The 13,624-nt window shown below is 37.8% G+C and overlaps 1 protein-coding gene across 9 annotated transcripts in view; it reads right to left on the bottom strand.

The window, feature by feature from the left end:
- The window catches only part of LOC131788444 (chordin-like protein 1), a 52,820-nt gene that overhangs the window by 12,602 nt on the left and 26,594 nt on the right, over positions 1 to 13,624 (bottom strand). For 7 of the 9 annotated variants that reach the window (XM_066169255.1, XM_066169258.1, XM_059105537.2 and 4 more), the window contains 2 exons: positions 5,048 to 5,185; positions 1,475 to 1,530 (listed from right to left, as the gene is read on the bottom strand). In XM_066169255.1, the coding sequence (XP_066025352.1) occupies positions 1,475 to 1,530; positions 5,048 to 5,185 (194 nt within the window). Of the gene's footprint in view, positions 1 to 1,474; positions 1,531 to 5,047; positions 5,186 to 5,395; positions 5,491 to 10,999; positions 11,120 to 13,624 lie in introns of those variants that run through there. The other 2 variants (XM_066169257.1, XM_059105539.2) reach the window with 2 other exon arrangements.

Here is a 13,624-nt window from a genome sequence, read left to right as displayed (position 1 = left end):
CAAAAACCTAACGAAATGTGAGGGGTTGACTTGCAATGAACTATCATCCCATCCAGGGGGGTAGATAGACATACCACGTATCACTTCGTGTTACAGACATCTGGGATAAACTTAAGTAGTCATAGGTTACTTTACATTACTTTTTCTCAGTTTATTTTCGGTTAGTATCTTTTCCAAAATGGAGGTAATGATATCTATCGAACTAAAAGAAGCGTGCATGCGATGTAAGGTACGAGCCTTGTTAAGGGCTTTTGCGGTAACTTACGTAAGGTCAAGCATACGACTATTTAAATCAGTGATCTATCATTAGTTGCTCACTCGCTAATCATACCTCATGAGATAAGCCCAAAAGATTTACGCCTACTGAGTACTTAGCATTATTAGTCACACAAAGGGGAGATAACGAGGCGGGGGAAGTTAACAGATAATCTATTTCAAAAGTTTACGACAGAAAATATAATATTTTCAGCAACTGACAAGATAAATCAACGGTAAGGAAAACTATTTAGAAAGGCCATTGTATAAAATTTCAACACGAATATAAAACCGTCTCTGAAACATAAAGCAATTTAGTCGCAATTTTTAGCTTGGGACTAAGTAATTAGGAAATGATTCCAACATTGAGGACAATGCTACTCTTTCCCGACAAAGATTCACGATAGCACAGATAGCTTCTGTGAATAAAGGTACGTTTAAATGGTTGGATAATTAAAGCTTGATTTCATCTCACTAGCTTTAAACAACTGCAATTTTCCTTTTAATTTCGTTATTCAGCCACAAACAAAAGAGCTTTTACTCTACAATTCTCTTATCTTTCCCTATTGTTTTTTTTGTCTCCAAAGCTGAAACAGTTGCTGTTCTTAAAAACCAGTTGCTCAGACGACTAGTGTAGAATTTCGCCGCAAATAAATATGAACAGGGTGTTTTTTAACGACAGCGGAAGGGCAGAAGGCGGTAATCCGTGAATATGTCAACTTAAGGGACTGATAGCTAACAGCCAAATTTCTAACAGGAAAAAATAAAACGATAACCTTAAACGTTCTGAATATCTCGCCGAATTTTTTTTTGGGCTGAAACCATAAAACGCCAAACGAAAATCCCTCAGTTCTAACATCAAAATCCACCTTAGTGGCTCTCTACAAATACATCGACAAGTTTTTTTTTGCTATGTGCTGAGGAAAAGGAAATTTTTACCTGTCGTACAAAGATGAGAAAATGGTCAAAGTGCGTTAGAATACACGACTTCTCACCTCAGTTCAATCAATGTGAACTCACACTACCAAGCGTGAGTAGATTTCTCTTGGACCTCTTTCAGTGTATTGTAACCTACAAGGTATCCTGCGATTTTCACCTAACTTCGGTTTTGCACTGGCCCAAAGACATGTGCTCACTTTTTCACCTACGCTGGTCCGGGAATAAACGTTATCTATCTATGCGAATTTCTTGGCAAAACTTATAGTGTAATGAAACTTACCTTTTTTTATGCTTTCACAAGAACCTATGAAAAGGACAATGCCAAAGACAGCTATGCTGAAACAGAAGAAATAAGTTAATTTAAGTAAAGTATTTATGTGAATGAGCTCCCCGGCATATACCGACGGTTACAAGCCAGAGGGTTGTAGGTTTCTGTTCAACAATCGGAATGTAAGTTGAAAAAAAAATCAATGAAATGAGCAACCGTTCATGCAGAAAATTGATGGTATTTCAAGATACTCTTGTAGGTTTTCAGTAATATAACTCTTCCATTATTAAAATCCTTTTACGTCCATGCAAATAAGCATTGCTGGCCTCGTTTTTGACTGAAATTGTTTTCCTACATGATTTCGAGGAAAAAGAGGCCAGCCTTCATGAATTAAAAAGAAAGATAATGAGTCCCGCTATTTATGAAAGAGATCTAGGCAAGTTTACTTTTTCAGTTGAAACCCTGCTTTTAGTTATGGTAGTTGAGCTTGGAAAGAATTGTTTGAAAAACGCATTGGCTCGATTATTAAACTTACCAAACAAACCCTTTCATCTCAGATTGCGATAAAGAAGTGCGAGTCAGTAGTGGGAAATTTTTATACAGAAAAATGTACTGGCTGTCGCTGAAAACACGTCATTATAAACGTCTTTCTGGAGACATTGCCAAGGGAATTGATCACGTGAAGTCTCAAAGTCTAAGAAACTCAATAATACATTAAAAAATGTTTGATGAACACTTGAAGTTTGCAGTCAAATAACAATAGCGTCGCTTGGGAGTAAGGGCGTGAGATTAACCCGTAAAAATAACTTTAGATTCCAGTCACTTTTTTAATAAGGAAACCACGACGGTTGACGTAAAAGAGAACGTACAAAAAAAAGAACGAACGACGATAACAGTTGCTCAACACATCTTGTTTAAAACTACATACATTAATCAGCCGCGTTACGATAAACGAAAACCGTCGTGAAATGATCAATAGTCTGCTTACTCTTGGAACAGAAAACTAAATTGTAAATTAATTGGTCTCGCCGCACCATGTGAGTTAGGAGCTCGACGGTTTTTTTCTAGACCGGCTCACGTCAACCTCCTCATTCCATTATGGCGGTCAAGGGCTAAAGCCAGATGGCATGGGTATAAATTTTTGACCTTGCCCTTTACCGTTTATTTTTGCGTTCAAAGATTTGAAAAGAAATTTTTCCAAAGACAAAAAACCACATCTTTCATTCGAAACGCCCAATTTTGCTGAACTTCCGTTGAATGTCATGCATCGCACCAGAACCGTCCGTCTTTGTTTGTCAGCTTGAGCAGCTAGCGGCGTGATCCGGCGCAGAGTGGCATACAACAGTTCCACCCGTCAAATCGGATTTGTGAACATTTTTATTCTCATCGACTGGAATTTTCCGACGTTGTCAAAATGAGCGTTAGAAGGAAACAGAATTCACATTTCGGGAATTACAAAGTTTTGGTTTCAAAAAAATGACGTTAAAAAAAGTCTATTCAGTAGCGCAGACAGTCGACGTCACACAAGTCTTTATCAGGCATTACCGAGTCATAGCAACAGAAAATCAGATTTTAGAACAATGGACGCCAAAATGATTTTTGCTTTCCGAAGCTTTAATGAAATCGAACTTTTCTTTGTTCCACTTGAGTTTTGACGGTTTTCGCGTGTCCGTCGAAAGCAAACCGTCTGTAAGATGAGACAGACAATGAATCCTCGCTGGCTTGCTTCATAGCACGCTGAACTTGACATGAAGGAAAGTGCATTCAGCTGTTTTTGTCTCAAATTGCTTTCTTTTTATGGGTCGGTTTGGTCAATTCCATTGTTTTCGTCTTCATCAAATAATCCAGATAATTAGAGAATCCAATGAGATAATTAGAGAAAGATAAAAGAAAAGTTAAGAGGAAGAGGCTATGAAGTTAAGAGATTGTAATGAAATTTTCGGATTTAAAGTTTAATAGAAGCGTCTATCTTTTTCATTGATTGAGAACCATCGCCCATTAGAGTGTTGACCAGGGGTCGACAAAGGAATTATTTCAGGCCATATCAAGTAAAACAAGCAAATGCAAAACGCTGAAGTTAAAATGCAATCAAACAGCAGATGCAAAAAATTGATTTGACAGAAGCTTCAGCATTGCTTGAAGCTGCTCTTGTTTAAAAGAATATACAATCACTGTAATATAAATTCATTTACTCTTTGGTAAACTGTCTCCTGACGCAGTTACCTCTATAGCGCGAAAAGAACTCTAATCAAAAACAGAGGCAACCAAAGATCTTTCTGTGCCCCCAGTGTTAATTCCGTACATTTTTCTGTAAAACATTTTTTTCACAACTGACTCGCACATCTTTATCATAATCTTAAATTAAAGCGTTTGTTTGTTAAGTTTGATAATCGAGCTAATGCTTTTCTCAAACAATTTTTCCAAGCTCAATTGCCATAACTCAAAGCAAGTTTTCTTCGGAAAAAGTCAGCTTGCTTAGATCTCTTTCATAAATAGCGGGTCTCATTATCTTTCTTTTATAATCATGCATGGAAGTTAGCCTCTCTTACCCCGACAATATATAGAAAAAAAATTTCAGTCAAACGCGAGGCCAGCAAGGCTAATTTGCATGGACGCAAAGGATGTTAATTATGGAAGAGGCATATTACTGAAAATCTAAAAGAACAGCTTGAAATACCATTATGCATCTTCTGCATGAACGTTTGCTCATTTCAGTGAATTTTTTCAACTTCTACTACAATTGTTGAACAGAAAATTAAACTACAACCTGCTTGTAAATTCTATCTCAATGCTTAATAAAAAACGAGAATTTGAAACAGGTAATCCAGCCTCCAAATAGGTCATTCACAATGTTCAAATAAAGCTTTGTATTGACACAATCAGCAGTCAGTCAAGCATGAGAAAACAACTTAAAAATTTATTTGAATTTATACTCAGGAAACAATTACCATGACTCGGTGACAAGTGTTTAAGAAACTACGCATGAGGTTGAAGATTAACGTCGGTCCTACATAGAGCCATATTAACAATTTTAAAAAAAAATTGTTCATTTTTCCCAACCAATCATGCCGAAAATTTTTTCAAGTTGAACTGGTTTGGTCTTAATACTAGAAAGGTTACGAGACATTAAAATTGTCGTCGATCGATTTATTATCTCTGGCTCAAATTACATGCAATAAAATTTGCATCAGGTGTATATTTTGAAATTAGAGTGACGTTCTTATGCATAACTGAACTGATTGTTTAATTCCAGTAAAAGGAAGCGACGAGTTTAAAAATTTCCAACATAATCCACGCCCAGTTTTCGGAAATGTTTCGTAGCTGACAACACAGTATGTGTTGTCGAGCCAAAGCACGATTGATAGATATCAGTGATTTAATCTTTGTCTAGACATTGATATTTCGTGTGTGACGCAAGAACACGTAACTTTTGTTAGAACGAGACGTTTCAAAATCGATCTTTTTCAATAATTAACAATATTCGATGTGATGTCGCTAGTGAACCAAACACCAGTGCGAATCTTTTTAAGACCGCATGGCTATTAGCCGTCTGACAAGAAGAAAATGAAAGGGAAAAAAACTTACCAAAAGTTTTTGGTGGACATAAAAGTCAAAGCGCTGTTATCTCTCAGCATCTTGTTGTTTATTGTCCAAGCAGTCATGCGCAAACTTCTATAAATGGACTTCAGGCTTTCGAAGGGAAAAATACATCGTACAACGGATCTGGAAAGAAAAGGAGAAGCGTTTATGTAAAAGCAGTTCCATATGTAATGTTGGTATCAATATTCGAGAGCATCTCATCGTAGTCATCAAGCTGAGTGTGCCGAAAGCTAATGAATTATCCTGCTTCCTTATCCAGTCTATCATACAAGAAAGAATTGTATCTAATCGATTTGAAGAACCCTGCATCCTTTGAGATAGGGGAGCCTTTACCTTACTCCTTAGTTAAACTATCTCGTATGATCTTGATACTTTCCGGTACTGTTTAACTCCTGTCGCAAATCTTTTGTGAGTAGTATGCATCATTTGCTTCCTTAAAACTGATAATAATAAAGTTAAACCTCCTCAAAGAACTTAAAGGCGAGAAGATTGCAGGGTGCCGATTAAAATGAACTTTCCAAAATTCCTCGTGGTTTCAAAGAGCTGTTTTCAATCCCTATTAACTAGTTGCTTTTCCTAAGTTAAGTCTTGGCCGGCAGCTACTTGTAAGAAACTTGGGAGATTAGTCCGAAACAGTGAAGGGTTACAGGCTGCCAAAGGACCTTAACACTTGCTACAAAAAACACCTGAAAATTTCTAAAAACAATCAGACATGTAAAAAGGAATTTAAAGCTACGTCTTCAAGGAATGTTTTGTTTTGCAGTAGGAGTCCATGTTTGGCCTCTGCAGAGACTTAGAGGAGGGTATTGGTGACCTATTTTAAATTAGCGCTGTTTTTCTTAACTCTAGTCTATTTGAGAAGAAAAGGCCAAACAAAAGCGCCTACGACTAAAGAAGGATATATTTCATTCCGTTGGAAAAGTTACATTCTAGATTCAATAAGATATTGTTCGTGTTATTTTTCTGTTCCTCTTGGTCGCCCCACTGTTTTGGTTATGGCAAAGTCAATCGGAGAATAAATACGTCAATTAATTTTAATTACATTCCTCTCTAATAATTTCACACAACAGGACATAAAGGAGCGACCCATGCGTTTTATTGCTTTTAAATCTCTACTTTCCTTGATGAACCCGCGTGGGAAACGAAGCATGAATTTCTGAAATAAAGAACTTTCTGTCCTACAATCGTTGCTAGTACTAGTCAATATAGCTGATTCACCATCATAAGGGCCTACTCTTAATATTGGTGCAAAGTTACGTTGATTTTTAAATCCTTACATCGGCTTTTTATACGTTCTGTCTCTGGCACGTGTACTTGGATAAAAATAGATTGCAAGCTATTCAATAGCTCATCTCATCAAAACAATTCTCGTTGTGGTGTGTGTTCAACACTAACTGAACTATCAAAAGTTAATGGTTCCACGAGGATCGTTGGTTCTTACATCATTCTTCTTTCCGCAGATTTTGTGGAGCAAAATGCAAAAACAAAAACAAATTTCGAGCTGTCTTAAAACAATGCAAAATTATCTTCGACTAGGGTGAGACAGAGAAGCAAATAGGCGACATGGAAGCTGGATAAATGAAAGCTACATTTAAGGATGCGAAAGAACACGACGGATTGCAAGAGAAAATACTGAATATTTTTAGTCTAAATTTTTGGCGATGTTCACAAACCGTGACCTCCAAATTGGACTGAGTGCCATGTTGTATAACGCGATGTGACTTAGAGGGTTTATGGAGCATTACATCGAGAAAATCTTATGTTAGTGTCTCAAACAAGGGTGTTTGTGGCCTAGTCATCCATTAAATGCCCCATTCACAGTCGAGAGAGAACTTGGACGAGCTGTCGGAGCACAGCACCAATTAAACAAACTTGCTCGAGCTATTTGCATTCATTAGTTAAAGACATATCTTTCTACTGTATGGCTCAATCTAGTTTTTAATCTTATGTCTCAAATTTTAATTGTTTTTTTTTCACAAATTGATCATGCTGTCGGTTTTCTCAGTCTCTGATTACGTACTTTTTCTTAACTGTGTAATTTATTATTATCAACCGAGTTGATTACGTAAATTGGCCACCTTAAAGAATTTCAAAGAGTATGAATTTCTTTACGGTGGCCAATTTACATTATCAACTGATTTGGTAACACGAAATTACATTGTTATGCTCTTTCACCGACGCAGCACCACAGTTTTCTTTAAGAAACCTACCCTTCTTTATTCTGTACTGTCTGTCATGAAATGTATTTCCAAAGGATTATACAAGTCCATATGACGACTTATCAGCAAATGCGAATCGAGTTTATAGCAAGAGGAATCATAAGTGTATACAAACAAAAAATAAAGTCTTCAAATTTACAAACAGTTTGCTGAATGGGAAAAACTCTACAGAAGTCTAAGTAAACCTTAAAGGAAACAAAATTGAAATTAAGAGCCAGATTCACACTGATTGAACATAGACATTTTTCCCGACAAATTTGCACCCTGATGAATTTCTTTGAGGTGTTACTTGTGATACCCCAAACAAACGGTGAGAACTGAAGAAAATGATCCAGATTTATAAGAACTCACAAGTACAACACTCAACACATGGAGGACGGCCGGGCAGGTTAACACAATCCTAAAGTCTAAAAAACGAGAAAAAAAACCGGAGTGACGGAAGCCCATATATTCAATCTCTTCCGAAGAAAAGTAGTTATTTAACAGTTCACATGGCAGTTATGCGTTTCTCAGCCTTTCTCAGATTTTAAGGCCACGTTTCGACTAAACGGGACAACCATTAAAAACAGTTAAGTACACTTTTAACTGAGTGTACACCTCAAATGCTGCTCCACTGGTCGATGACAACAAAAATTTTGAGAAGCACTTTATAAGGAAAAAGGATCTAAGTACAAGAGGCACATTCAAAAAAGCTAACCGAGGTATGGTTGTGTGTGAGTTTCCCAAAATCTCTAGTAAGGGGCTTGGAATTAACACCAATAGTATTACAACCCTTCCACAAACCGCCTTCGAGTGCAACAACACAAGGATACTTCTTTAGGTAAAATAGGAATAAAAACAACCGAGACAATCAATCACGAAATGTGGGTGACATGCGAGTGAAACAGAAGACGGCCAGTCTTTCTCGACTCATGTCAGAAATTTTCAGATTCGAGAAGATCTCCCTTATTTAGCGGTAGAGAACTTCGCCACAACGTCAAGTTATTAACCGCTCAAACGGTAAAACAACATCGATGATATTAATATCAACATTCGATCTTCTCTGGCGGCATTTCTAAACAAACATCCGGTCTGTGACAAAACAATCTTCTAAAGAAATTTTTCTGCTGATGCGCAGTTGTCTTATCTTTAATAGGTGTTTTTAAACACCGGATCGCACTTGAATGCAGGATGTTTTTTAAGATTATCTCTGATGACTAAATTGACTATCCCACCAAAAAAGGCAGACTGGACTGAGAGCACTATAACGAGGAGTATTGACTCGAGGTTCTTGACACCTCTATTCATATATCATATTTCTTTTCCTTGACCAACATGCAAGGAAAGTGTAACGATCAGCCAACCCAAAAATGCTTTCACAAAGCTTGAGAGAAAAAACAATAGTTCTCACGGCTTTTTTGTTGAATTTTATCAACCGTTTCTGAGGACTCGATCCATCAGGAGTTAATTCTTATTTGCACTCTTAGAGAACTTGGTCATTTACCTCTTCGCATGGTTCTATCTGTTATTCCGCTTGTTTTCCAGTAATCTCATTCGAAAAACAAAATTTCGCAATCATGGACAAATTGGAACAAATAGAGACATATCTGATTATTTTTCACATGTGCTATTTACTTAGCTGTTCGTGATCATCAGATTAGATATAATTTTTTGCACCTTGAGACTGCGGAGATCCTACAACAAGACTGTGTGTCTATAACATCCTCGCTTTGAACTGCTAGGAAGTTAAAACACTAAAATAACCGATGCCTAAGCAGAAGGCATGGACGTGCCAGTTTTCTTTTACAAAGACCAAACAAGTGGTCAAACCAAGAACTAAAGCAGATCAATCTCGTTAACAGAAATCACTTTACTAGCAAAGGTTCGTTCCAGTAATAAGGTAAACAGGAGAAGAAGACTCACATAGCTAACACGTGCTTCTGAAGAAAACTTTCTCACTTTCCTTTCTGTCGTTCAATATCGTGTCGTTTAGTGTATTTTTTTGCCGGGATTGAGAAGAGAAGGAAACCATTTGTATGGCAGACAAAAGGTGCTTTCAAAACCAGGAAAATAGAGACGAAAGAACAGAGTTTTCGCTATGGGCAATTTATCTTATTTTCCTCATCGATGACGACGATCAAATCCTTGTTGCAACAGCAACTCACGTTTTCGTGCCAGAGTCCGGCACAACCTACACTATTTCCTTTCGTGAATTCACCCACGCTTGGGGAGAATAACGCTTTTAAAGTTCTCGCGCTCAGAAGGCCATAGAACAAAGACAGCGAGGCTAGGCACAAACAACTTAATTAAAGTTTAGACAAAGGGTAGTGTGTGGTGACAGACAAACTTATCTTCATGGCAAATCGCCATGTTTGGTTTTTTAATGAAACATTTACGTGTAACAGAAATAGAAATGCCTGTGAATCTGAATTGTGCCCAAAATAAAACTCAAATATATTTTGACAAAATAGCAAGATAGGAATCAACCTTATTAACATTTATTCAAATTTTCGATGTAAGCAACTGCATTTAATCTATATATTTTATTCATGAAATATTTCTGAACAATTAGACTCCCTCTTGTCTACTCTGATGAAACAATAGCACACACCTAAAATTCTTAGGCTGACTCAAATTCCTAGACATGTGCTTGTCCAGCAATCAAACCTATTTTTTTTTATCTTTTTTCTCTTGGAGATAAAATTGTGATGTCCCAGAATCTTAGCACTCTACGTCTCAGTTTTTGAAGTCTTGAGACCACAGAGAAAGCGAGAGTTACAAGAGGTAAGAAGAATGATTGTTGGCCGACTCTGAGTACAAATGTCTCGAGCTTACGGCTCTAAAGAAACCTTCCAGACCTCCGGGTTCATTTGATGACCTTTTAGGCAACCTCATTCTAAGTGTTTGAAAACTGCTTCGCGATTTTGTTGTGTTGAGGTCGACAGGATTTGTCGACAATTCCTAACAAAGGACGTCTAAAAACTGAAGTGAGTTGCCATGATACTAGGTGAGAAGTAATTCCAATTGGAAAGTGTCATTATACAAATAATGATACAAACAAAGCACCTTGAACATAAATTACATCGAAGCTGGCCGCGACCCCTAAGTTTATTATCAAATGTCCCACTCTTCTTACGCTATTCTGTAAAACTCAAAGCTATTTCGCCAGGGAACTAGTTACGAACTCCTCCCGTCATTAAAACCTGGGCCCATGTATCAAAAGATTAAAGTGGCATAAGGTATGCAAGAAGGTAGACTAGGATCAAGCAGAAGGAAATTGACCCGAGGGCAACGAAACCAGACCAGATCGCAAGGATCTAGAACACTTCATTAAGCTGCCTCCTCTTACTATGAAAAATATCACCAAACCGACGATACCTTTAGCGCCATAAAAGAGAGATTTGGAATAAGCGAAAGATAAGAACGCTGGCGGTAGCCTGTTGGGAAAATGGATGCTGGATAATGTATCCTAATTGCGAGAGTTAAAAGAAAGAATGCAGTTTAAACTGCGAGACGATGTCAGTAGGAACTCACGATTAACCTACTCACATCCTAAGAAGAAGTTTGTCCACTATCCGTTCTTCGTTCACTTCACTACCCTAGTGTTGGAAACTGGGCCCTGTTGATTAATGTCGTGTGTTTTTCCGCGACATAATTTTTCGGTGTAGTTTCTCAATTACCAGAATAACTGCTACAATCTTAGGCTACCATAATCTAGCTAGTGGAAGGATGGTCTTACCTGCTGGTGCTAACGTCAGTAATCAGGCGGGTGACTAGTTTGCTCAGCCTTGTTGTTTTGGACAATTCTTGACGTCGCCTGCACTTGCTTCCCAGTTTAACTTGGCTTCAAGTCGAATACCTAACCAAAGAATTGTCTCAAATCTTTTTTGGAGATACTGGATGATTTTTTCGTGCCGCCTTTTCTCAGCTACTTTGCATATGTAATTACACCTACGTAAACTGCAGTGTTTTTAGCCACCAGACTTGTTTGTTTTCGCCAGAACAGTAGGCATTGAAATTGGGTGTACGATAATTTCGATCAGGAAATAGGATTAAGTAATTACCGCACACCTGCCTGTCTACCCACCGTTTTAGTTTGAAAATGGTACGCAACTTCAACACAAAAGTAATACATGCAAAAACCATGTGTAGCAATTTTTTTAATGGTTTTACTGGCTGGATGTACTGCCAATAATTCTTAAGAGGCACAAGTACGTACACAGGGATAATTGGCCGCAGAAAGGACGTCTCTTAAGTCTCTCACAGCTAATACCATTTTCCTCACGCAGTACTCGTAAAAAATTGTTTTCAATAGTGTAGAGCAAAACCTCGACTTACAATGCGTAGCATATTCGTGATCTTCACCCAGTGTCCTCATTTCAAAACTTTAAGATTACATTCTACTAAAAGCGATTAATCTCTGTGTTCTTAGGTTCCCAGCCACCCTCACCTGACACGTTCTTCGGATACATTTGAAAGCAATTACACTTGGGCTTAACAAGAGTTGGAATAGGCCATAGTATTGCCACCAAAAGTAACGATTGAAGATGGGTGGGTCTTTGCATTAACTCAATCAGGAGGAATTCATTTGAGGCTTGTTTTCCAGCTTGTCAAGTGTAACCTGACTTCCCTCATCTTTTTCGACTAGGCCATAAATAGACACGCATTTTAAATTAAAATAGATCTGATTAATCAAGAAGGATTAGCTTTGAGAGCCTCCGTCAAGATGATTACCACATCGCCTTGAAAGCGCATAAAAACAATACATCATGAACAAATGCACGCAGAAAATGTCTCAAAGCCTGCGTGTAAAGTGTAGTGCTTCAGAGAAGAGAGCAAACCTTAAAAAAGGATTTGTACACGTGCATCATCGTCCCAGAGGGGAAAGGTCAAATAATTTTTTTGCAGACGTGTTTTTTCGTCTGTGTTTTCGTTTGATTTTCTTTCGTTCATTTTGAGATTAAATACCCGGAGAACAAGATTCTTAACCTTAAAATAAAATGTAGATGAAGGTATCGATTACTGAGCCACTTTAAGTCTTGAGCTTTCGCATAAAGTTAATGTGTTTGGGAATTTTTGCATGTTATAAGAGTTGACCTTTGCATTATGCCGCAAGGTTTTGGTTTTCAGCGACCATTCCCTTCACAAATTTCAGCAAAAAAGTGTAGCCTTGTGGCAGCGCGTCTGTGACACGTTTAGAAGAAGCAAACGGAAAAGTAACGGTTATAGAAAAACTTATGAATTCGTCGTCAGCAAGGTGAAATGAAAAAGATTGGATTTTACCCTTTGATCGACACATTAGACCTGCACTCAAATGAAAACCTCAATTTATCATCAGGATAATCTAGGATAGTCAGGGGATAATTGATGGTAGCAAACGAGGGCCGTGATCCCGTTTCATGCACGAATTGTCGTGCTTTACGCAGAAACCCTTTACTACCCTCGTAAACTAGAAATAAAAGGTGTCTCTGTCTGACAGGCCTCGCCACATTTTCACCATGTTATGTGGTGGAGTTATTTATCTAGAATAGCATGTGTGAGAATTTAAGGGTTCAAAACGGGATACTATTGACGCAGAATCTTTGAAAGATGGAGTATAAGCTCCTGTCATCAGAGTATTCAAATCTTTTGACAACGTAGAGAGCTCTTTAACAGCGGATGTATCCTCCTTACTATGAGGACATGAGGCGGAAAAGGGCTATGTACCGTATTTAATAGTGAGTATGATCTCACTATTCTTTTATACCGCCAAGGATTCTTCGCACACCTGATGGAACTTTTCCTGCTTTATCTAAGTCGTCCCAAGATCCTCATCACAGAATTACTTGAACTACCTGACCTTGGGGCTAGACTTGCCTCGTCAGGCCGTACTAATGAAATAGCCTTTCATAAACTCTTGTCACTTTCATTATCAGGCAGGATATTCTATTTACAAAGGGAATCTTGCGAAACTTTTCAAATCGACTGAGGATTGCTTACATAGATTGTTTATGGAGGAAACAATCCGCCGTTAATAACTATCATCCTGTATTCTAATCTTGACCGAGACTTTGACTTACTTCAGTTTTCCCACCCAGGGAAATCTTTTAATCCTTACGATTATTCACACAATGCGGTTGAGTCTCCCGACGTCGATTGCTGGTATAAGCTAATTTCCTTCAGCAGATTGGATACTTAAGCACGCTCCTTATTCTTTCTGCGTCTCTTCCTAGAAACACATCATGGGGTTTTACTTAATAGATGAGTCTATTTTAAGATGCCTTCTAGTTGTCCGTCTCAAAAAATCTAAACAACACTATCACTTAGGTCATTTTCGCCATTTAAAAAAAATCTAACATATCATTTTGGGGATTTTGAAAAATTT

The sequence above is a fragment of the Pocillopora verrucosa genome, chromosome 6 (genome assembly GCF_036669915.1).
Source record: "Pocillopora verrucosa isolate sample1 chromosome 6, ASM3666991v2, whole genome shotgun sequence".
NCBI classification, from domain to species: Eukaryota; Metazoa; Cnidaria; class Anthozoa; order Scleractinia; family Pocilloporidae; genus Pocillopora; species Pocillopora verrucosa.
The sequence above is the reverse complement of the archived record's forward strand: the minus strand, read 5'-3'. Positions and strand labels throughout refer to the sequence as shown.